The 26,941-nt window shown below is 37.9% G+C and overlaps 1 protein-coding gene across 1 annotated transcript in view; it reads left to right on the top strand.

The window, feature by feature from the left end:
- Nucleotides 1–630: 630 nt before the first annotated feature.
- Nucleotides 631–26,941, top strand: part of LOC126248039 (uncharacterized) — a 71,323-nt gene continuing 45,012 nt past the window's right edge. The window contains exons 1-3 of the mRNA XM_049948660.1: nt 631–992; nt 1,770–1,886; nt 14,718–14,787. Coding sequence (XP_049804617.1) covers nt 1,770–1,886; nt 14,718–14,787 — 187 coding nt within the window. The 5' untranslated portion in view covers nt 631–992. The remainder of the gene's footprint in view (nt 993–1,769; nt 1,887–14,717; nt 14,788–26,941) is intronic.

The raw sequence follows: 26,941 nt of genomic DNA, 5'->3' as shown, positions 1-26,941 counted from the left end.
ATGCTTTAAAAACTTTAAAACTCACTATTTTTCATGTGAAATTTAGAAAACTTTCTGGGGCAGGACCCCCACTATGCCTCTTCCCCCTCCCCCTCCCCCAATATTTTTTATAAGTCGGCGCCGCTCATGATACCGTTTTCTTACGTTGTGGCTTGCCTGTAGTAGCACAAGGCGCACGCATCTAAATTCGTCTCATTTGCAAAAGCACTTGAATTAGTTTTACTAGGCCTAAGAATATGGAAACAAACATTTTGATTATGACACACTGTGGGGGGGGGGGGTGGTTCGACAAAATGATTCAACTACACACCTGTATATTCCCATTTGAGTGGGAAGAAACGGTCGGTAGCACATGGATTAATTTTGTTGTCATCGATGTGCATTTGTTGCCCGTGTGTGAAATTATTGAATACTGAACAAAATTCGACAAAAATTTCTGTTTCAACTCGTAACAGAAAGTCCGGTTTCATACACGATGCAAGATATGCAATTGCTAAAATAAATCTGTTCATTTCCGTGTTTCTTGACATGTTGTCGTGAGAGGGCTGCGATTCGGTTTTTAGTTGTCTCTGATCTTACACGCCCCATCGTACTTGTTGCAACCCTGTAGGTTATCGGCGGAGGGTAGACATTGTTGGTAGATTTTGATACCTGTGGCCGTGTTGTGTGAATGTGTGGCTACGCGAACCGCATAAACGAGTGAAAATGTTAGTTCAATACGTGTAGCCACTTATATGTGTTTATATACAAGTATGTTGAGAAAGCAGAACTGAGGAGGGTCGTAATAATACTTAGTGTATGTTACCAATGTACGATTTAAGCATTTTACGACTGATGACAATGTTATTAAATTATCGGACTTCATTGTGCCAGTTTTAATTATGTACTGCTACAGTTATTGTTGAAATTATAGTGCATCCACGTATAAATACTATTTGTGCCGCGTTCTATCCTACCAATAAAATCTTTTAAGCTGCATGCAGTTTTAAAAGGTGAGTGAAAAGATGTTATTTGTATAAGATTAGTATTTTCTATAGGGAGTAGAATCTAGGTAGAGTGTTTGGTAGTGATGCTTTTAGTTTTCATTTATACAGTTACTTTGTTCATGTATCCATTGCGGGACATGTTGTTTTAGTTGGGTAATTTTCAGCCCTGTCTCAAAAATAACATACCATCAATAACTTATAAAAAAAAGTCGTATGTGTGAATGTGAGGAAATTCTAACCTCAATGTCGAGTACGTGATTACTCGTATGTAGTGAATTCAATACAACCAGTGATTGATTTCAGAAGCTAACGTAAATTACACTTATCTTAGGTGCTAATGCTTTTCAGAGCTTTGCTTGCATGTAGGTTAGAGTACTTCAGAATCCCAGTGTTTTTTTTTTTTTTATCTGCCTCGCGTATTGTTAATGGGGCCATTGGATTTATATTTGTTCTGTCAAGTCGCATTTATTGTTAAATATTCTATCGTTAAGGAAGGAATTAGCAGCTCATGTAAGGACTTTTAGTCACTTTAAATAGTATCAGTTTTTGTTTTCTATGAAAGACGTTATACCTGCCATGTACATGTACAAATACATGATAGATGCCAAACGTAGTGCGGTAATTGAAGGCATTGTGGAATTATATTTACTTCAGTGTTTTACTAACGCATGAAGCTTGTGGAACATGGATTCTGCGGAAATGGAATATTAGGAACGATCTCATATGTTCAATATATCACATACATATGTTTGTGAAGTTGAGTTAGTTTTGTTTCATTTACAGATGGATTTGGGAGACTACGGATTGTGCCCAGTCTGCCTTGAGAATGGAGTCACCACTAAATTACTTTTTTTCCATCTGAACTTATCAGAGGCATGCTTAATGTGCCCGGATCCAAAAGTGAGTTATGTCATATATAACTGTTAGTTCCAGTAATGTATATCTATAAACTGTGAGTAACTAGTACCTGAAAGATAGCATTCCTTTACAATTATTACTGTCACAGGCTATGTGTATAGAAATGTCTCTTCTTAATAACAGTGTCAAAGAAAGCATTTGCATCCTGAACTCGAATTTGTTACGTAATTTACTAAACATTTAATAACTCTGTAAACACTGCTTTAATGCTGTTGCTATGACAGTGTCTTCTGCACCTTAGCAGCTGTGAAACTATCACTCTTAATGAAGAGTAGGTGGCGGGGGGGGGGGGGGTGGATGGCAGTGACACATGTATGCCATCTCACTTGAACACCCTCCCCCACCCTTAAACGCCTACTCATTCTAAGTGTGATAGTTCTACAATTGGTAGATGCAGAAGCGCTGTCAAAGTAACAGTGTTTCAGTTGTGTGTGCCACAAAGTTATTAAGTATTTAGTAATTAATGTAGCAAATTCCAATATAAAGTGTTTGGGGCATACATAAGTGTGCTTTATTGATTTTAACTTCTTTCGGTTTTAACTATGTGAAACTAGCCTTTGAATTCGTTTCATAAACTGTATTTCAAACTTACAGAAGCTTGAGTATTGTGTGTCAGTTAATTTTCATCACATTTTTACACCAACAGAAGTTGAAGTTTTGTGGTTTAATATGGTTTTTCTGATTAGTAGTATTTTAGCATGAAGCAGAGTGATATAATATGACTTGAAAGGTATAACATTAGTATAGAAAGGAGTCAGGTACATGGGTGCACATATATTCAACAACTTATCAGATGTGTAAAATCCCATGTAAATAATGTGGTGTTCAACTGAATTAATGAACTTAGTTGGACAACTCTTCCTACCCTATTGAAGAGAATCTTTAGCAAGCTCTAAAATTAAGGATTTTGGTTAAATTTTTTAGTTTATAGCTAGACTTATTTCTATTTCCCAGAGACCACTCTTAGTGGGATCTATGGAATATGACCAATGTAATGTATGTAAATTGCAGTTTAATTTCTCCATTCTATTTTAAAATGTGAGTTCTATTAATGACAAACTAATTTATAAGAAATTTGGTTAAAAATGCATGCTTTTTCGAAAAATGGTTTTAGAAGTGTCCGCCTGTGTGTTTGCTTATTTATTAATTTGCTTAGTGGATGCACTGAGAATGGATACATATTAGCAGCAGTTAATCTTGTGGAGTATAAACTGCAGCCTACTGCAATGTTATGTTGTTGGGACACCACCCTGAGCAGGTGCTCAGGATGTTTAATATTAAACTTCCAAATATTGTTGCTGCTTAAATGCCCTTTTAAACTGTCAATCACTGATCTGAGTGCAAATTTAAAGCTGAAATAGTTATTTTGCAGATCATAGTGTGTGTACAGTGCCTGCTGGTAGAAAGCATGATAGCCAACAATTATTGTTCCTTCAAGTATCTTGTGAGGTGGCAGTTAATCAAAACAAAGCTCATGGGGTAAATAAATGAGTAAATGGAAGTACTGCTATCAAATTTTGAATAATTATTTTTCTTGCAGTTCGTTTGTTATGTTATGTGAATTCTGCGATACCTACTGGTAGGGTCACAAATGAGAACTTTCAATTTTTGCCAAATTTGTTAGTGCTCTGGTTGACTGAATGCTTACCTGAGATTAGGAAAATGACTTATTTCTTAAGATTAAAATAGGGAGTCTGCAAGAAAGTGAGAATTATTGAGAAATTGGAGATGTTCACTTCACATTATATTGTATGTGTGGAAATGAGTTTACTGTGGCCCACACACTGGATTAAAAAGTTGTTCAGAAATACTATTTCTTTGAAGATATTTAAGAACTTGTCATAGTTTCTGTAATTTCATTTATAATTAAGAAATCGTGAGTAATTGTAAATGTTATGAATTTGGCTTTTTACCTACAGCACTGCACCAATGCTGACTTGTTCATTGTATCAAAATGATGCAGCTGTTCTGAGGTTGGAAATAGTGCTAGAATTGATTCAGGTGTGTTTGTGCTTTCCCTAGAAATTAATATTGACAGAGGAAAGTGACACTGATTTCCACTGCAGTTGAAATTACATTCATAGCTTACATAGTGTTTGTGACAATTATTGATAATATTGTAATTTCTTTGAAAGAAAATATAAAAATGTGCTAAAGGCGTATGTTTGAATTGCACCTATTATGCGGTACTTACTTTTAGGAGTGGGATTGAATTTCTCACCTGATCATCTTCCCTTAGATTATTGTGTTTCAAAATCAGTATAAGTAAATTAAACAAGGACATAATAATTCCCTGGTCTATTCTTATCCAGTTCTGCATGTGCTTAGCTAAAATGGCCTTAATTAAAACTAAGTCACATGTTCAGGCTGGTGGTTCTTCTGGAAAACCTAGAATTCCCAGGGAATTGCATTTCATCTGGAATAATCAGGGAATTTCAAGAATTTAATTGAAATGAGTTTTGTAAATCACAAATTCCAAGATACATAATATTTCAAAGTGCATTAATTATCTGAATATTGTTCATTATACATTATTGATGTTTAAAGAATGTGGTTATACTACTGCTTGTGCGAAAGCTCAGTTGAGAAGAAAGGAAATCATTTATTGTGATATACCCCCCCCCCCTTTCCCCTGCCATCCACTTGCCATTAATTTATCAGGAGCTTCCTAACACCACCTTCCTTCTCACACCTGCTTAGTGTTGGGAACAATTCTGAAATCTTGCATTGCTATACTAGTGTAGAGACTTGCTATTGCCATTCTCGTAAGTGTATGTGGATGGTTGTGTGTGGTATGTGGATGGTTGTGTGTAGTTTCCTGATGGTTGTGTGTAGTACGCGGATGGTTGTAATGAGTGCTTGTCCTGTGCTTATGCATAACTAATGAGTATGGAATGAAAAGAAAGGAAAGGGCAGTGAAATATGGTACAAGTGTGCACAACTTCTCTATGCAGTTGTTCTGAGATTGGAAAGAGTGCTATAACTGGGTTGTTGACAAAGTTGACACCCTTATCCTGGGGAGTGACTACAAAGTGTGGCATAACCTCATCAGATGAGTTAAACATAGACATTTCTTAGTTAACCTGGAATATTAGCAGAAGGTTCTGTGTTCCAGAAGATTATACTATCACTTCTCTTCATGCTACGGCCAAGTACTGCCAATAAAAATATTTTCCATCTGCAGGAGTTGAGCAGGCTAATCATGGATTGAGGGCTTGCTCTGCTATAGAGGCAGCAATAACTGCAATTTTGACAAGATAAGCACCCAGTTTTTGTTTGCAGGTTCCTTTTAACATAGTTAACATGAATAGCGAAATCCTGTTTTTGCAGCAGGAGTAAGAATTTAATTTGTATCTTTCTTTCATAGGTGGTAGTGATGTATGAGTAAGAAATTGGTTACCATGAGAAAGAAGTTTTACAACCATGTTTTTATAGGTGTTCAGGAAAAGTACCAGGCAAAACTAATAGAATATATCTCCATTCAAACTGATAATGGACTGGTAATATAACACTGATGAAACTGGATACTCTAAGAATCAGAATTTTCCACAAATTTGGTGGAAGACAGAGTAATGAGGAAACTGCTTGATTGTAGCCTAAAGAAATCATAATTTGTAAACAGTGGTGAAGTTAAAAGTATTATGTGATTTGCGAACCTTGCAGGACCAAGAGATTTATCAGATTAGGTTTTTGACTGGATCCAAAGCTTGATTAATTTGATATCAGTAAATAAAATTTTCAGCATTTATTGGTAACAATAAACCACATGTGATATGATTAACATTACTGTGAGAACTTTTGGAATAATGAAAGTGGTTCAGTACTGAACCTTACTATTCAGTCAGATAAAACTGACAAGTGCAGTTTGGACTTCTAGTAAAAGGGTGGTGCAGTCGGTGATAAAAGTGGCAGCAGAGGTCCACCTCCCCCTTTTTTTCCCCCTGTGTGTTACAAATGCTACTACATTGGAGAAACTGCTTTCAGTAAACCTATGCGCAAATTCAAATTCACCTGATTGTTGCTGTTGTTACATGAGATTAATGTTTGGGGAATATAAAAGAAAAAGAAACTAGGGTTCAACACATGTTGCATGACTGTTTTTGGAAAGTACAAGGTGTACAACTTTGTTTCCACAGTTTTTTCTCCAGAATTTGAGGCTTTAATGAAACAAATTGGTTACACATGTATCATTCAAAGTATTTTCCATCCCTGCCTGCTACTTTCTCCCATTTTCCAGACAGTGTACGAATCCCGCATCGAAAAAAAAAATTGTTCATCTTCTGAAGCAATCCACGAATTGATCCAATTTGTGACTTCTTCATGACATCGGAAGTGTTGGTCAACCAGGCCATTGATCTAAACAGGTGACAGTCAGAGGGAGCAATGTCTGGAGAATATGGCGGGTGGGGTAGGACTTCCCATTTTAATGTTTCCAAGTACATTTTGACCTCTTTTGCAACGTGGGGTCGAGCGTTGTGCTGCAAAATCACTTTATCGTGCCTCTTGCTGTATTGCGGTGGCCGTATCTTTTAATGCTCTCCTCAAATGCATTAATTGCATTCGATGATGAGCACCTGTGATTGTTTCACTTGGTTTTAACACCTCATAGTACATGATGCCGAGCTGGTCCCACCAAATGCAGAGCATGATCTTGGAGCTATGAATATTTGATTTGGCTGTTGATGTGGAAGCTTGGCCGGGATATCCCCCTGATTTTTTGTGTTTAGGGTTATCGTAATGAATCCATTTTTTGTCCCCGGTCACAATGCGATGCAGAAATCCCTTCCATTTTTGCCTCTGAAGCAACTGTTCACAAACACACAAATGCAGTTCAACGTCTCTTGGTTTCAGCTCACACGGGACCCAAGTTTGTTCTTTCTGAATCATGCCCATAGCCTTGAGATGTTTTGAAATGGCTTGCTGTGTCACTCCCACTATTTGTGTCAATTCTTCTTGAGCTTGACGTGAGTCTTCACTCAGCAATGTCTCCAATTCTGCATCTTCGAAAATATTCTCTCTTCCACCACTATGCTGGTCTAAGATGTTAAAATCACCGTTTTTGAAGTGTTGAAACCACTCACAACACGTTCTTTCACTAATAGCATCCTTACCATACGTACTTGAGAGCATTCGATGAGACTCGGCTGCTGTTTTCTTCATATTGAAACAAAACAGTAACACCTCCCACAAGTGATGAGAATTAGGCTTGTAAACTGATATTTTCAATTAAGAACAACTTTATGATGCAGACACAAATCAACTAATGTTTCAATGAGGTTATGTTGACCGAGGTCCAAGCTGACTGCCTGCCGTCTGTGATCTGTTTCTTTCGACCGCTACTTACCGTTGTGGCCACCTATCGTTAAACGGCGGAAGCAAACTTGTACACCTTGTATGTTCTCCGCATTTAAAAATAACCCCATTCATGCGTACTGCCTCTCTTCTAACAACTGCCACTGAAGTTGGGTGAGCATCATCATGGTGCTCAAACATTTATTAAATTAAAGGAATGTATGAAAAAGCACACAACTGTCCTTCAAATGTTCTGATTTAGATTTTCCATGATTTCCCTAAATCATGGAATAGGCATGGCTGACTTCCTTCCCTGTCCTTGACACAATCTGAGCTTGTGCTCCATCTCTAATGACCTAAATCCCAGTCTTCCTCCCTTCTTCAAATCTGCTATACATGGTGCTCTGAAATTCTCCTTACAAACTTTTAGGACTTGTAGACGTTACTGAGTAGAAAATATTTTGATTTGGAACCCATGTCTGGAAATGTACCATTTCCATGCTACAGCTATTTGAAGACAGTTTGGTAACGCAACCACTTTTAAATTTGTTAGGCATAACTCAGTACATGACTTTTTTCACAATTCCACTCATTAATAACTGAAAAAACAAAAAGGAAACTTAATCAGTTTCCACAAACACTGTTGTTTACTATAAACGTGTTTTGTCCTTTTCAAATGAGGGTAGCATTCTGATCCACTAAAGTAAGGTTCGTTATGGTGACCACCAGGTTCTGTGCACAGATTCTATCAATGAAAGATGATGTTCACACACTATCACACTTGGTGTCTCTGCAACCTGTCCTGTAGTGACCACAATTCATGTCACCACATCTTCTTCTGTCTCTACAGGAGTCTCATAAACTAAACTCTTCATTTGACCCCAGAGGAAAAAGTCCAATGGAGTCATATCCGTAGATAGAGGAGGCTGTGTGATTGGATTACCTTGGCCTTTCCGAACATGGGTTCCAATTCAAAATATTGTCTACTCGGTCCCCTCTAAAATTCCTAGAAGCTTGTAAGGGGCGATTTAAAGCACCATGTATGATCTAATAATCCTCCCTGGTAAGAGCCCCAGGCTTAACGATTAATACTACAGAACTGATTGAATGATGGTTGTTAATACAGGTTCTTGTTCCACCTTAAATCATGCCAGACTCAGATTCTTAAATATTTTATTGGTTCAGTAATGCAGGTCTTATTGCAACTTCCCTGTGCACTACAATCATATAGCTTTCCTGTAAGCTCATATTTTTTGACTAAGTAACATTATAGATATTTATTAAATTCTGTCAGGAATTTAAGAAACAAGACTCGGAACGTAGCAGCTGCTGCCTACTGCCTCATGAGTCATGTGGATGGTTGTCTTGAGCTTAATTCATGTGACATCAGCTGTTGAAATAGATGTTGGTTCCTACATATGAGATTTTCTCCCTCCTGAAAGGTCATTACATCTACATCTACATGGATACTCTGCAAATCACATTTAAATGCCTGGCAGAGGGTTCATTATATGTGGCTACAAACACTATTCATGAGCACTTATGACCTCAGCTGTTTTGTGCTCTAAAGCAACAACATAAGAACAAACACTATTCCAATATGCAACAACAGACTGCAATCAGCGATAGGCGTATTGTTATGTTCATCTGTCAGAGGATCTTTCATGTAAGTAGGAATGACTTGTGACTTTATCTGTCTCCTCACCTCAGAACTTGCATAGATAATAAGAGATTTGGGTTCCAGTTGTTAAGATTAAGTACATAAGGAGAACATAATAGTATTTTATGCTCACCTTAAACTTGCGTAACGGCTGCATGTTAGTCACACGTACAACCCTCGAGTTTTGTCTTGAACTATCTTGCCCATCAGCCGTGTGTGTGTGCTCCAGTGTAGAGAACTTGTGCAGTCATGGAATAGAAGCACATGCAAACACCAATAATTGCACATTATGTCATAGGGTACCTATTTGGCTGCTGTTCTCTACAATCTAATAAAGTACTTCTAATGAAGTATTTAAATACACCAAACCTTCCAGTAGCTATAAAACAAGCAACTAAAAGGGAGCTGTTGATATCTCCTCCTCCTCCTCCTTTGCCAGTTTTACTAAAAAACAAAAAAACAGGTTTTGAGTAGCTTCTGTTTAACCATTCGGATTTAAGTTATCCATGATTTCCCACCAATCAATAGAGGAAAATGTCAGGACTCTTTTTAAAAGCACTACAGCCCATTTCCTTTCCTGTCCTTGTCCTATCAGAGCTTTTGATGAACTTACCACTGATGGGTCATTGAACTCCAATATTCTTTCCTTATTTCCTTCCTTTCCATTGCAGAAGTGAAGGTGATTGGAAGAAAAAGCAAAGGAAATAAAAACTATTGGAACACAGGGTCACAAAGCACCTATGAATTTAGTGGGAGCATTCCTGGCAAGAAAATGCTTTAGAACCAGCAAATGTCATCTGCTTAGCACACTCCACCCCATTTCACCCTTGCCCACAGCTTTCCAGTACATTTGAAAAATTTGGGGAAAGACCTTAGCAATAGATATTCTGCAAGCTCTGTAGAAATGCTGATAGATTTGGGACTCCCTGTGAAATTAGATCTTGTAGTGCTGGTAAGAAACATACTTAAAATGTGATGATATTGAGTGTGAAGTGACTTTTCACGAATGACACTGTATATCAGTTCATTTTTGTAACAAGATTTGATGGCTGTTATAGAAATCTGGCCCACCTAATATTTGGGCCTTTCATGTGCACTTCGGTAAACTAGTGCACTGTGACTGTAACTGGCGTACCTTTATCTTCGTAGTAAGTTCTCAGGTATTTGCTGGGGCATTTAGTAAAGTTCCATTAAGAGAGACTTGGCCTTTGTTGCATGGTTATCATTTTCTTCAGTTTATAGATTTTGACTATTCTATGTACTGCTTGGTGGTGTGACGGAATTAATGCTGCCTGGTATGCCAAAATTTGTATGACTGCCCAGATATTAATCAAAATTGCAGTTGATCATAACCAGCATGTTTTTTTACTGTTGATTATTGCAGTCATATTATGAGATTGAAACACCACAAGATAAGCGTATATGTCCAGGAACTGCAACTTTGAATAATATTTTTTCAGTACATTATGAGATTAATTGAAGTTGGAAGTTAATTATTTTCTGTCAAGGTAGGCGGTGTCATAACCTGCTTTGCAGAGGTGGTGCAAGGACATTTTTCCGCATAAGCAAATTATGATGACCCCCTGCACACATTAAAGTGACAGTTTTTGCTACAAATTGTGACACACACACACACACACACACACACACACACACACACACACACACACACTTTATACAAATATTGAACACACTCATCTCAATGCCCCAAGCAGCTGCTACTGTGACATGTCCTGTGTAGAAATCTTAGTTCTGGTGTCTCTGGTGCCCCTCTTAGGTTTGGTACTCCAAGCAACGGCTTGTTACTTGGGCCTTAAATTGGTCCAGGTGCATTGTTAGTGGCTCAAGGCATAGATGGACCACTCATTATTTGCTGTGGCATGTTGGAGTTACTTGGTTGTAGGTATAAAGAGGATCCTCCTGTCCTTTGTAAGTTAGTGGTGATGTTTGGCAAAGATTTTACGTAAAAGAGAGGTGACTCGTTGTTCTGTGCATTTGGGGATGTGTGGTTAACACCCAATTGTCAAATTAATACCCTAATCGTCCTCCCTTTCAACTAAATTTCGATGGACTGGAACAGTTGTGATCCACTTTCAGAAATTGTAAAGCATATTTCAAATTGTAATACTGAAACTGTTAACCAGGGTGGCTACTTAGGAAAGACTGAATGTAATTTATATTTCAGGGATTTTATTTTTGTTTGAAATAAGTGATGGTTTAGAATGGATAATCTGTCTGCTGTGAAAGCTTTATTGTACACCTCATCATAGGTCAATTTTTCATGTTATGACAAATGCACCTACTGATTGGATAATTCACTATAGGTGATCCCTGTTCTGTATTAACTAGCTTGCTTGTGAAATAAAATGTCTCTGACTGATACTTTGTATCTGTCAGCAAGGCAGACACTTCATCATTGTTTCAACTGGCATTAGTTTTCTGCTTTATTACTCAGTGGTAAATATTGTGAACAGATTAAAAGTTTTTCCATGGTTACTCACCTCCATTTCTTGTAGCTAATCAGTTTGTAGAAACAGTGCTAATTTGTCATTTTTGGATGTACTAATTTGATGGAAAAGATGAATTTTTCAGACCATTCTAATTACTGCAAGGTCACGTATATGTAATTATACTTGGTGGCATCAAGCTGCCCCCTCAAAGAAATAGCGTTCTTACAAGGGAACTGTAAGAACTCGCCCGAAAATTTTTTTATACAGGAAGAATACGTCTAAAGAAACACAATGTCAAAATTTTATCTAAGACACAGAGTAAGTATAATTAGAAACTGTTGAAAATTGCCAGATTCCTAGTTTGCAAGGCATCTGGAGAAATGTATACCTTTGCTGTTGCTGTAGCAGATAGCACATGCGCAACATGGGAGGTACATATCCTTGACTGATGGCACATCAGTAAACAGATAACATGGCACTGTGATCATAATTTGTGAAGCAAATTTTGATTTTGGTTGATAGTTTATCAGAATCAGTTTTTCACAGTTACTGTGCGCTCGCATTTGCAATTCATTTCGTATCCATAATAATCAGCAGTTGCCTTTGTGGTATTGCTAAGTGTTAACAATGGAAATAAAACAACTAATTTTCTTCATGATTTCTTTGTTCATGCTTGCTAATAGCATCTATGTTTGTGCAGGTTTCAGAGTTTCTCAGTAATGGGGAATCCAGTTAGTGTTTACGACCTTGCAAAGATGAAATATGAAGTATGTGATATGCAACCGAAATCGTCTACGTCTCCAAAAGACCTAGATATGTATTATTTGTTAGTTAATTTCTTGGGCTTTCATTTAAATGATAGCGACATTTTGTTAGACATTGTGGAAACATTAGAACAAACAGGCACTAACTGATGATTCTGTGAATCGTGGTACAAATGGTGATTGTTGTGCAGATTAAAGTCTAGAACAAAAATAGAGAACCTTTCAAGCCTAAAGAAAACATATACAGTATTAGCTTTGTGTGAAAGAAAAGGCTATAATAGTTTTAGGGAACCAAAGAGAGAGAAAGCGCTTATACATAAACAGTGTACAAAGCTAGTGTCGTTTTGCAAAATCAGAACATGAGTTTTACAATGGAAGAAAGATTTACACAAAGTACGAAATATGTGCCTGAATGAAACTTGCAAAAGTGTAAAATAAACTATTTGCAAGATTTAGAGCTGCCCATGAAAGTCGGTGCATCGTTACCAAAGAAGATATCAGAGACTGGGTGCCCTTAATTGCAAGTGAGATGAGCATTACCGATTTCCAGGCTGCTTAGACCTGTTCAGACAGATTCAGGAAATTATATGGAAAAGGAAGTCACAAAATTATGAAGTTTACCTGGAATAAACATATAGAAGAGATGTCATTAATAGGTAATTCTATAGAAAAATTTGTAGCTGATTTGAAGACAGAGGTTCTTGTTATTCACTAAAATGCTGTGTGAAAGCCAGTCAGTCAGGTTTCGTTCAAATCACACTTAGTCATTTAAAGTGAAAAAGGGGGGGAGAGAGGGGGGGGGGGGAAGGAAAAACACACACACACACACACACACACACACACACACACACACACACACACACTTGCGCAGCCAATGAATGCTACGGCACATTCGTATACCTCAGTGGATACTTAAGGGACATAATGATGCATTGGTCTTTAGGATGACGACAAAAAGACTGTTAATGTAATTCAGATTCCAACCAGAAATGAAAGTATGTGTCAGCCCCCTGACAAGAAAAATTTTCAACAGTCTAAAGCAATTTTCACAAAATTGTTGGGTGATATAGTTTCATTAGTTCTTTGTCATTCCAGGTTTAGCAGTGGAACAATATTGTTAAACTTCTGTCACTTCTGCATTGTCAGTTTGTATCACCAATGTTATGAATTTGATGAAGTGTGCCTGGTATGTGCACAATATGCAGAACAATGGCCACAACCATTTCTTCCAGGTAAAATTAGTAATTACTGTGAAGTGCCTGAGTGCATTAATTTTTCTTTTATCAAATGTGCCTGGTATAGGCAAAATGTTTATTTTCATCATACAATAGACACTTTGCATTCTCGCGACAACTAGAGAGAATAACGAAGTGTTTCGGAGATACTTCAGGAACTCAAATGCGAATCCCTGGAGGGAAGATGACGTTCTTTTTGAGAAACACTATTGAGAAAATTTAGAGAACTGGCATTTGAAGCTGACTGCTGAATGAGTCTACTGCCACCAACATATATTACACATAAAGACCACAAGGATAAGATACAAGAAATTAGGGATCGCACAGAGGCATGTAGGTAGTCATTTTTCCGTCACTCTCTTTGCGAGTGGAACAGGAAAGGAAATGACTAGTACGCTCCTCCACACGCCGTATGGTGGTTTGCAGAGTATCTATGTAGGTGTAGAATAAAGAAGGAACTGTTTCATTGTCAGCAAAACATGCATTATTCAAAAATTATCATAAGAACTGTGCAACAGGAATTGTTATAAAATATTCAATGTCAACAAATTAAAGTCCCCTTTCCTTTCTTTCCTTTGATAGTCTGTTGTGTAACAAATTACAGCTGCAACAGTTTAGCTGTTGATATGAAGTGCAAGTTATTAAAAAATTAATGATTTGATACTCTTTTGTTATGTTTAAGTGCTTAAAATTCATGTGTGTGCACATTGGACTTCACTGCTGTGTCAGCTGATGGACAACATGAGATAGCACTTGGAAGTGCAATGTAGTACACAAAATTTTGTAATTATATGCTAATGGGCAGTTATTTTTATTATTTCTTGTAAATTATAAAACAATCCCACGCCTTCCTTATGGCATTCTTTTCGATCTTACTATCACGTAAAAGTAATGACTTGGACAGATTTTAATTGTGGATATTGGTGTTTTTTGTCTTTTACCTCAGAGAAGTTAACTGTCGAGTGGAGCTGACAGTTAGGGCTTCAGATGAATGCACTTTCATGCATGTTTCAGATTACAAAGAGTCTATGCCAACTACACCCTCCCACCCCTACCCCATCCCTGCCCCCCTCAGGTTCCTCATTGTCTTTCCATCAGTGTATGTGCATATTCTACAGTGGGGTACAGTGAACATTGTCATATGTAATGGTGTCATTCATAGTAAATTTTTTGGTGTAAAAATTCATTGGTTTCTTAACTGATACATATGGAAGTAATTCACTGAAAAGGTGAGCAGTATCTGATTAAAAACTGTGCTCTACATGGGCAACGATAAAGTCCAGACTCTCCCTTTGTTTGACACACATTGATTCCATAATGATAAATGGCACCTGCAGTCTGTAAGTTAATATTTTGGAACTTTTTAAAAATTATGGAATACATTACTTCATGTTATATCTGTTGGCTTTCAGTGCCCTTATCCACTGGTAGAGAATGGCGTGGAAGTAATTGTTCAAACAGGGAGGGAGAATCCAGCTTCAGGTATGTTGTGTGCAAAATATTATTATTTCTTCTTGTTTATACCCATCTTCCACAGTTACAGTTTACAATGATGAGGTTAAGAAATTCATTTGCATGCGCACAAATGTTTCAATATTTATGTCAAAGTATTGTGTGTTGTATTCTAAAATTTTGCAGAGTATTATTTCTTAATTTTATCTTAATAATAAGTACGCTGCCTTTAGTGTAATATGGTAAAATTACATTTTTTTTTAATATTGCAGAACATGATTTGGTACAAAAAGTGAAACTTGTCTCCTGATAAGGAATAATTAATCAGTTACATGCAGACAATTTTCCTAACCTCACATAGATATTAATGTGCCAATTTGCGAGAGACTACCTTCATTCTTTCTGTAACATACGACCAAAGCTTTTCTGTCGCTGTTAAGTTGTTTTGGAGCCACATATTAAGCTCTTATTTCTGACATTAATGTTAGTCCCTTTAATAGGAAAGTAGGCTTCAAAGGCTGTAGTTATTAGCTGTCTCTAATCGCATTAACAGTTAGTTGTACTTCTATTGCAAAGAAATGGGTTTTGTAAGGTAAGTTCCTAACTCTTTTAAGACTCATAGCTGTATATTGTCATTTTAAATTTCAATCAAATTCTGCCATAGCATATAATTCCTTTTAGCAGCTAAGGTATCGAAGTCCCTACAAGGAAAAAAAATTATCTCCAAATTTTACTTTTTTCTTTTGAATTAACATCTTTTATATGAACAGCTGGGTAGTATAGGTAGCTGACTTGCAGAATAATGGCCTGTGTACTGACAATAGATAACTATGAAAAAATAAAATTTGTCTACATGAACATGTCTCCTGATAAGGAATAATTAATCAGTTACATGCAGACAATTTTCCTAACCTCACATAGATATTAATGTGCCAATTTGCAAGAGACTACCTTCATTCTTTCATATTAAGCTCTTATTTCTGACATTAATGTTAGTCCCTTTAATAGGAAAGTAGGCTTCAAAGGCTGTAGTTATTAGCTGTCTCTAATCGCATTAACAGTTAGTTGTACTTCTATTGCAAAGAAATGGGTTTTGTAAGGTAAGTTCCTAACTCTTTTAACTCCAGTGTGACTGGAAGCCAGAAATAGTGATGTTTTCTGCTTGTTTCCTAATATACAGACTATATGTTCACTTAATTATATTTTTGTACCAGCTTCTGAATTTATAGATAACATATTCACTTCTATTCCCACACGTAATTTTAGAGTGTTAATAGCACAAAATTTGGCAATGGGTATAAGCTGCTCTGGTGGTGTTTCTCAACTTTAGAACTACGCAGGAACCAAATATACAGACTCACTAATACATTACTCAAATGGCAAGATGCAAACTACTCAGATTTAGAAAAACCTTCAAAAGAATAGTGTATGGCTGCAAAACAAGTTGCAGTATTGCTACTGGTGATCCACTTATAGTGAATACAACTTGTTTTTTGCCTCGTCTTAATTCGTTTCATGTACAGTACTTGTTACTGCATTTGTGGCGGAAGGTTTCTGTGGTGCTAATCGTGCATTAATTGTAAATAAATGGCCTGTACCCAATGAGGTATCACATGTCTGTACTTCAAATTTCCTTTATCACTCAAAATTTGTATATTGTGCAACCACATATGTAGTCTGCATGCTGGTCCAGGAATTGCAGCCTTACTCATTTCAGTGTAACAACAAAAGTGGTGGAACTGTTGGGCTCCATTAAGTGGGAATTTTCAAACAGAAGAATATCAGCCTTTTCCTCATTTAAAAATACTTCTAATTCCCTGGGGAAGTGCCAAAAAGTGTTTTGGTTCCACAGTTCACTTGTTTGACAGTGAATTAAATCAACTTTTCAACAGTAGACTGCATGCCAGTTTTTAAAATTGATCAGTTTTAATAGCAAATATAGTGAACCAGTGTCTGTGTAAGCAGTTGTTCAGTATGCTTAAAAGTATTAATACCAGTATGCAAGAAATTGGAGACTGCACACCACATTGCCTAATGACAGATACTTGAGAGATGAATACTTTGTCTTAAAAGATGCCTCAGATGTGGCCAACTGACTTGGCTTATTTGGCAGGTCACTTATGTATAACCTAAAATGTAAGATTCTAAGATATTTTGCCTTGTCACCCCTCCGCTTTTGAGAAAAAGACCCCTAAAGTTCATGACATGCAACTGACTCAAAATTGGTGAGCTCAAGAGATAACTGAAAATTGAACGTTGGGGCCAGCAAACATATATTTTCATTGAAATTGAGGAAAGAATCTTTGGGTTACTGCTTATGTAACTGTATGGTAAATGCCGTTGAACGAAAGTGGCACTGGCATAGTGCCCAAGGCACCTGGCGGGGAAGAAGAGAAGCTGTTTTCACTTCCAAATGCATTTTGCAGTTTCTTTTTTTTTTTCTGTTTCAAAATTGGTAGGCATAGGAGGTCACTAAGGCTAGTAAATCAATAAGCAATAATAACAAGGAGGAAAATAAATTTCTCAAATAACTTGGTTTAGTAAAAAATTAAAAATTAAATCATGGTTGCCTTATAATGGCTCTTTCACTTACTGTGTTACATGTCCTCAATTTCCTTCAAACAACTAGATGGATGGTGCTTGTGATAGAAACATTCAAAGCAAATATACTTGCAGCACAAAGAGCATCTAAGGAATGTAATCTTTAACTACATTTGGCAGAAAACAGACTTGATTAATATTTAAAAAATATTTCTTTCTTGGGAATTAATTGTGGTGTATATCACATACATGATAACATTGCCTGAGAAATCAGTGCTGAAAGTTGAACACACATTATACTGTGAATCATTATTATATCTGCGCAGTTCTGCAATTCGTGCTAGTTTCCAGGAGCAGATTGCAATTTTGAAGCCTTGAAATAAAGTTTATGACTTGGCTGTAATAGTAAACAACATACGTTTGGCGCACAGGTGTATGGTTTTGCGGTATCACTTCTACCGTGTAAATCTGTTGACCCTTGCCATTGATGAATGTGCTGTCATACATAACTGTATTAGTTTGTGCATCCCAGGAATCCAATATCGGACAAAATAATTGGCAACTTACGGTTTTAAGAAGGGGGAGGAGGGTGGGGATGGGGAGGAACTGCAGAAAGCATTTGGGACTAGCACAGAGGTTCTCTGTTCAGCTGCCAGATGCCTTGGTTCTACACCAGTGGCACTGCCTTGGTTGCTACACCAGTGGCACTTTCATTGTACAGGGTTTACCTTGTGATATGCATCAGACCTAAAAGTTTCTTCCCTTGATGTCTTTGAAAATATGTGTTAACGAACCCCATAAATAATGATGAAAAATTGCCACTTTTCAATTATATGTCAATCCCGTCAGTTTTAAGTTGTTTCTGTATCATGAACATTAGGGGTCATTTTCTCAAAAACAGTGGGGTGTTCAACCAAAATATCTTAGGAGCTTTCATTTTAGGTTTTACTCGAGCGACCTGCCAAATATGAGTTAAATTGGATGGCCACGTCTGATTCCTTCCCCTTGTTAGTGTAAAACAGCCCACAGAATATTATAATATAAACATTTAAATATGCAAACACAGTTGATATTTTCAACCTCCAGATTAATCAAATATAGAACAGAATTTTCGAACAAGATGTGAATGAAGACAGACAGCATTTATTTTGTTATTACTGTAGTTGTTATCAATATGAACAATGGTACTGTTTTAATCTTTTCTTCCTTACTCTGTTCCTGAGAGGCAACATCCTACCTTATTAAACCAGCATGTAACATTTTTCAACCAAATTGCGTAAAGCAACACTGTCTTTTAGAATGGAAAATAGAAAACTTAAAATTGTGATTGTTCATAGGTTTTGCTTCACTCTTGAAACCACATGCAGTTTGTTCAAATTAAAAAGAATCCTAGGAAATTATTGCTGTGTAAGCATTTTCTGTATATGGTTTGACCTGTTCCTACATATTCTAGTGAACAACTGGAACATCGCCTACCAGTTTTGTTGTAGCTGTTGAGCAGTCAGTATCAAGAAATACTGCAACAACCTTTTGCTGGACAATTTTTCTCAACGAATGTTGTAGGACCAGGGCTTTCAGGAAATGTCTCAAACACCTACAGGGGCTGAACAAAAATATGAAAACACTCAGAAATGTGTGCTTAAACATAAATGCACATGCTAATCAGCCTGCAGGTTACACTGTTATTTGATCGCGAACAGCACGTGTGCACTATCATCAATATGTTTCAAGTGTCAATTCTGGTCAGAACAGTGTAGTTGTCAGATCATTACTTCAGTACGTGGGAAAATTATTGGTGTGTGTGTGTGTGTGTGTGTGTGTGTGTGTGTGTGTGTGTGTGTGTGTGTGTGTGTGTATGGTGGGTGCTTCTATAACCAAAGTAGCCGAAGTGTTTGGCATTTCAAGAGGCACCAATTGAATATTTATACTGCATACAGGGAAAGTGGAAAAACATCAGCCACTAAGGCACCAACATGGATGAAAGTGTTTGTTGGCTGATTGTGATGGATGTCATCATTGAAGAGGATTGTGACAAAATATGAGGATGGCAGCTGCAAAAGTCACGTAACTTGAGTGTTAAACAGTTGTGAACCATGTCGGTGCGAAAATGACCTGAAGGGAGCTCCAGAAGCTGGGAATTGCAGGGCAAGCTGGAATTACAAAATTGCACACCAGTGACGCATATGCTCGTAACAGGAAAATGTGGTACCAAAGCTTTAAAACCTGCACTGTGAAGTAATGGAAACAGTCGTTTAGTTAGATGAGCCTTCTTTCACACATTTCCAACTTGACAGAGTTTACATCCCAAGAGTAAAATATGGTGGGGGTTGGGTGATGGTATGGGCAGCCATATTGTGATATTTCATGGGCCCCATGGTTATCCTGTGAGGTCACATTACTACCAAGAATTATGTGGCCATTTTGGCTCATTTTCTTGAGGACCATCCTATAGTACAGTGTTTGTTCCCTGGGGTTGTGATATTAAGTGGCCCATGATAGTCTAATTATTCCTAGGGATTGGTTGACATCTACCTTTGTTACATTACCCAAAAAGGCTAATGCCAAAACTTGTAATGATCACCGTACAATAAGCTTAATGAGTCACACCTTAAAGATATTTCTAAAAGTTATACACCAACGAATATACAAAAAAGTAGAAGAAGGTATAAGTGAAACACAATTGGGTTTTAGAAGTTCCCTCGGTACAAGAGAAGCATTGTTTGCTTTTAACATATTAGCGCAACGATGTATGGAGGTTAACCAGCCACTATATGTGTGCTTTCTGGATTATAATAAAGCATTTGACAAAGTTCGTCATGATCATCTCATAGAATTGTTAGAAAAGAAAACACTTGATAAGAAAGACATCCGCATTATATACAACCTCTACTACAATCAAACCGCAACCGTGAAGGTAGAAAATGAATTATCGAATGATATAGAAATAAAGAGGGGTGTGAGACAAGGTTGCGTTCTCTCACCCTTATTGTTTAATATGTATTCAGAAGACATAATCCAGACAGCTCTATCAGATGAAATAGCTGGCATTAAAGTGAATGGGCTAAACATTAACAATGTTAGGTTTGCTGATGACACTGTACTACTAGCTGGAAACCTCAAAGATCTACAATTACTTCTTGACAAAGTCGCAGAAAAAAGTGAAGAATTTGGCTTGACTCTTAACGTAAGCAAGACTAAGTTCATGGTGATATCTAAAACACACCAACAAGAAAATCTTACAAGCAATAGGGAAAGAGTCGATCAAGTACGTAAATTTAAATATCTCGGAACAATTGTAAATGAGGAGATTGAAAGCTCAGAAGAAATTAAATCGAGAATAGGACAGGCCAGAAGTATCTTTAATAAGATGAAAAATGCATTCTGTTCGAGAGACATTTGTTTAAACACAAAAATGAGGTTGCTAAGATGCTATGTATTCTCAAAATTATTATACGGAATGGAAGCGTGGACATTTAAAAAGAAGGACATGAACAGTTTAGAAGCTTTTGAACTGTGGGCATATAGAAGAATACTTAGAATTAGTTGGGTGTCGAGGATTACTAATCAAGATGTCCTAAGAAGAATGGGAAAGGAAAAAGAATTAATTAAAACTATTAAAGTAAGGAAGCTACAATATTTAGGCCATGTTATTAGGGGAGTAAATTACAAAATATTGCGAATAATACTAGAAGGGAAAATTTGTGGGAAGAGAACGAGGGGTAGAAGACGGACATCCTGGATTGACAATCTAAAAAATTGGTACAACTGTTCAACGTCAGAACTCCTTAGATCGGCCAAATCAAGATCAGAAATTGCCATGATGACAGCCAACCTTCTTAGAGGAGACGGCACATGAAGAAGAAGAATGATAGTCTAAAATGTAGGTACACTTCTGACATGACTTACAAGATGCAAAGTACCAACTTTGCTGGTAGCCAGTTCCAGTGTATGATTGCTGTAACATTACTGTGATTTTCTATGAAACTGAACAGCCACCTGTTGGGTATCAGTACTTAGACCTCCTGTCTGTGCCAAGACACTAATTCATGTATCTACTATCACAGTACCATCAACTACTTGCTCTCTGAAGAATAATTAAAGTGTCACATTAGTTTGTACACTGTTAACCATTCCATGGTACAGGGTGTGGTAGATAAGTAATGAGACTGGCCGCCGCGCGGCGCCCCAGTCGCTCGCAGGGCGGTCTCCACCTGTACGTCATGTGGTGGGGGATCTGAGCTAACAATAGAACCGGTTCGCAGTCGCGTCGGAGCTCTGGTGCAGTGAGGGTCGAGCTTCGCGTATTACGTTGTTTGTGTGCCCGTGACACTTGTGAAAACGCTGAAGATGGATCGCTCGATAGAACAGCAGTATGCAATCAAATTTTGCTTTCGCTTGGGCAAAACTGCTTCGGAAACTTTTGCTATGATTACGGAGGCCTGCAAAGAAGACTCCCTATCAAGAGCTCAAGTGTTCCGGTGGTTTAATGAATTTAAAAACGGGAGGGAATCCGTTGAAGACATGGAACGATCTGGACGCCCTTCAACGAGTCGTGTGGATGAAACGGTGGCCAAAGTGAAAGAACTGGACTCCGACCGTCGTTTAAGTCTCAAAATGATCGCCGATGAGGTCTCCGTGAATAAATTTACGGTTCACCAAATTGTTACGCAAGATTTGATGATGAGGAAAGTTTGCGCAAAATTGGTTTCCGAGTGCTCACCGCCGAACAAAAGCAACGAGTGGACGTTTGCCGTGAGATGTTGAATGATTTGGAAAATAATCCACACTTTTTAGACAACGTAGTAACAGGCGACGAATCGTGGACATTCCAGTACGACCCGGAGATGAAAGCCCAGAGCTCGGAGTGGCACACACCGGCATCCCCGCGGCCGAAGAAAGCAAGAATGTCAAAGTCCCGCATCAAGACAATGCTGATTCGACAAGCGGGGGTTAATTCACAAAGAGTTTGTCCCTCAGGGGAAGACTGTCAATGCCGAATTCTACAAAGAAGTCCTTCAGCGATTGCACAGAGCCGTCAAACGGAAGCGACAGGACCTTGCTCAACGCTGGCGTCTCCACCACGACAACGCTTCGGCGCACACAGCGTTCCTCGTGACCTCCTACTTGACCCGAATTGGAGTTGAAGTTTTGCCACAGCCACCATACAGCCCTGACTTGAGGCCACCTGATTTCTTCCTATTTCCGAAGGTCAAAAGATGCCTGAAGGGTCATCGTTTCGACGATATTCCGAACATCCAACGTGCTGTCTTGAAGGCACTATCTGGGATAACTCAAACGGACTACAGTGGGGCCTATGAAGCTTGGAAAACGCGCTGGCAACGTTGTGTCGACGCCCAAGGCGAGTACTTTGAAGAATATTAACATTTTGTACAAATTGGATCAATAAATTTGTTTTTCTAGACTGAGTCTCATTACTTATCTACCACACCCTGTATTCTCATTTAATGGAGTGGGGAGAGGGTGAGTAAAGAAAACCATCTACCATATTTACCTGATTATAAGATTATATAAGATATATTATAAGATTATAAGATTTTTTTTTCCAAATTCCTCATTCAAAAAATACGGAATCATCTTATATTTGCAGATTAAACTATTGCTGCTGAGGTCAACGTTCTTACATTGTTTCATAGATTAATATAGGGGTCGTCTTACATTTACAGATGCAGCTTTGGCTATTGACGTTTTGTATAAATTTATTTTGAACAATCCCAAGGGGTAGGGCATATCAAACAATACTTACATTCATCGGCCACACTTAGATGATTCACGGTCATCTCCTCTGTTGTGGTTCCCATTTGATGGTGGTCCACATTTTGCTGGACTGTCCAAATCTAGCTGCCCTACAGCAGACTCTTGATCTTCCTGACCTGCTACCCCTGGTATCAGGAGATGATGCCTCAGCGGCTGACTTAGTTTTACATTTTATTCATGAAGGGGGTTTTTACCACTCTCTTTAACTTAACCTTAGCAGTCCATTGAGGGGTTAGCAGAACACACTGTTGCCTCCTCTGCCCAGATTGGGCTGCGGTTGCCTGAGCTTGGTGGTCCACCCCGGCCCTCACCCATCCTGCTCTTTCACTCTTCCTCCCACCCTCTCATATGGTCTAATCGACTTGTTCATCTTATGTCTATCTGTGGTTCTTTTGCTGTGTCTATGCTGGTAGTCTTTCGTAGGCCATTTATGAGTGGGGCACATCTGGTAAGTGGTAGAAGGGGGGGGGGGGGAGTATATCCCCTCATTGCATTCTGCTTGTGGGGGCTCTGGCTGCTCCCTAGATAGGGCAGCTTGCCTGCCTTTGTCTCTATATCTCCTTTTTTTTCTTTTTTGTCCCTTACCTGGTCTTTGTTGACCTTTGGTAGACCTTGGGGTATCCTCCCTCTGGGTTATATGTGGTAGACCATCCCCGATACAGTCATGTAGACCTGTGTGTTCAAGGAAAAGGGACTGATGACATAGTAGTTTGGTCCCTTTAATCATCCAACCAACCAGGCAACCAACCAATACTTGTATTCGAATAGGATTGAGATTTCCCGATACACCGAAGTGCTCGGTACAGTATCAATCTTCCAAGAACAATCATGTGACATTTGTCTCACAGCATTAGTGCAAGGAATACGCGAGAAATAATAAACTAGCAACAACTACTACTTAATGCTCTGCTTAAAAATTGACAGTTTTGTGAAACATGGAAAGAAGTAACATTAAATTCCGACAACTTACTAACTTTTGTTGTATTTGAACAGGATTCGATAAATGATGTCATACATGTATTGGTACAGAATACATATGTTTTATGTTGCTTTTTAGGTGAAGGTAACTTTCAAAGGTGAAAATCTTGTCCATCAAAAACCATTACTTGATTCTGTCATTTTATTTGATTATGAGAAATTGATTTACCAAGTGGGTCGCATATGAGAAATTCGGTCAACGTACACGTTAGAATACCACAGAAAATTGTTACCAGCTGTTAATCTACTTTATAGCAAGATGGCGACATTCAGATGAAATGAGAAGGAAAGTTAATCTAGAAGAAATGGCTAACAAACTAAATAAATCATATTAAACTGACTGTAATTATTGCAAGAATAAATTACAGTGGAAAGACCCGCTATGGAGACGGTATGAACAAATGTCACTACATTGTAGGATGAGCAAAAGATCGATAATTGAACTGAATAGTGATTTCAGTCTTTTATTTATGCATTAGTTGCTGTTTGTACATAAAATTTGCACCTTGGAAGATATTGCTATCCACGTTTCCATGTTTCAATGTTGCTCAAGCATTGCACTACAGAAAGTTGGAAGGGGGACAGCAACCTAGCTTGGCTGAGAACTACGAACAGCACGGAGAGAGGAGTGTTGAGCAGGCAGAAATTTCGTTGTGCAGCCAACCATGGGAATGTATACAGCGTACTTTGGCTTTTTATGAACATCTACTGTATTTATAAACTCCAGTTTGCCTGAATCGAACTGACTTCGAAATTGGACAAATACTCAATAATAGCATACATGTCTGCAGGAGACGCTAAAGTCTGCATGGGGTCCAGTGGCATACTTATGTGTTTCGTACAGCAATGTTGTTGTCACTCACCATGAGGTATGAAAGAAATGGTTGGTGGTTTGTGAGCCACTGGTTCTACATGGCCAGTGGGAGAGCAGCAGGCAGACGACATGTTTGGAAGCTAGAGACAGTGTAACATTCTCACGTCAGTATAGAGGTGAACTCCGCTATGTGTTCAGGAAGAGAAAAAAAAAAAAGCCATTTTCTCGGGTCCCACAGTAACCTCAGAAATCGCAACATATTTGAAGAAACAGCCAAATATTTGTGACAACAGAAATGTAACTTTCACAGATGTCCTTTTAGGATGACGACATTGATGATTAAAAATAATGACAGGCTAAGTAAATGGAAAAAGGCAGTGAAGCTAGAAATTAACATAAACAATTTTTTTATTTTATTTCTCCTTGTATTAGCATTACACACAGTTAATGATGGCGTTAATTTACAAGTAATGTTAACATTCTGGACAGATCCTTTGCATCAGTAAAAAGTTTGTAATTTTGATTAGTTGGATATGTGTAAAAATTGTTCTCAAGGAGACACTTGAATAAAGAGGTTCGTCTTATATTCAGGGTGGTCTTATACTCGTGTAAATATGGTACATGTGGCTGCTGGCACAATAGGAAATTTCTTGATATTGTAAATTTAAGAATGTTGATTCTTCCAAACTCTCAAGATGGATGTCTCATTGTTACACATTTGCCATGTCAGCTCACAGCCAAGCAGTGTGAGGTAGTGAGGGGAATTACTGAAGATGTAACTACACTTTCATGAGTGTTTTGCTGTATAGCATATCAGATGTGTGCTGTTGTAACATGCAACTGTATAATGCCCTGGTTTGGTAAAGAACATAACTATAGTAAATAATAATAAAACACTTGCCATTTCACAACACACTCCAGTACTCTTTCTTTTCATTTTTCTTTTCTGAAAATATTAACCAAATCTCTGTAATGGGTAACTCTAATGTCTTATTGCTGGCAAATTTTAGGCTGGTTACTACTGCAGGGCCACAGCTAACTACTTTCCCATCATTGTCATACTATACCTGCAAGTGTGTAAATGCCTGCATATATGGATTATATTTTTTGTTCTTAAATACATGCCCAGTATCTCTTGTAAAAGTGATCCACAGATGAGTAAAATGTACTTCTACTAGTACATGTTCTCTGTATCTACCACCATGTAAAGTACTATGCAGTGAAATCACACTTGTTACTTACCTTCCTAACTGTTTCTCTTTAGAACATACCTTACACTACCTACACTAGTTGTCAAACTTTAGATGGCTTCTTCTTACTGGAAGGAAGAAGTTTAACATTCTGCAGAGTTTCATAGTCAGCTTAAATTAGGCTAACCAGATGGGAATTTGAATTCAAATCTTACTGAATTTGGTTTCATTGTCTTAAATACAGAGTAACTTTGCTCAGTATCATTAGAAGCATTGTCTTCTACCAAGGTAAGCAAACGCACGCTCTGTCACTGCTGTGTAGTCATTTTGTACAATTAATCTTTCATGATTGTCTCCTGTCCCTATAAACACTGCGGGAAGTGGCAATTAATTTTTAACCATATTGTTTCTGAATCTGCCCCAGTTGAGAGATGGTTCAGACTCTGAAGAAAGATGAAACAACTCGAGGCACTGCTGAGTGTGTCAAAGTATGTTTGAATCATGTTATCAATATGACTTGTAACACTACTACTGATTCCCTACTGAAATCTGGCTAGCTTCAATGGCAGCCTGTTAGCTACTGCACTTTGATCTCCCATTCACAATGTCATTAGAAGTGGTGCATAAACTCAGATGGTACAGTGTCTATTAATTAAAAAAAAAAGAACAGTTTCCAAAATTACTTGATGACAGTCCTGGCTGGCAGTGACAGTAATTCCAGCAAAATACTTACAAATTTAACATAATTTCAACAGAGCTTATCTGTAGGCATATTATTCATTGCTACAGTAAGAGGCTGCCTTCTGTCGTTCCCTGGAAGTCTCTTACACAGTCGCTGATTTCAAAGAATAGTTTTTGTTCAAGAACTGTCTTCTTTTTTTTTTTA

The sequence above is a fragment of the Schistocerca nitens genome, chromosome 3, assembly GCF_023898315.1.
Source record: "Schistocerca nitens isolate TAMUIC-IGC-003100 chromosome 3, iqSchNite1.1, whole genome shotgun sequence".
Taxonomy (NCBI): Eukaryota; Metazoa; Arthropoda; class Insecta; order Orthoptera; family Acrididae; genus Schistocerca; species Schistocerca nitens.
The sequence above is the reverse complement of the archived record's forward strand: the minus strand, read 5'-3'. Positions and strand labels throughout refer to the sequence as shown.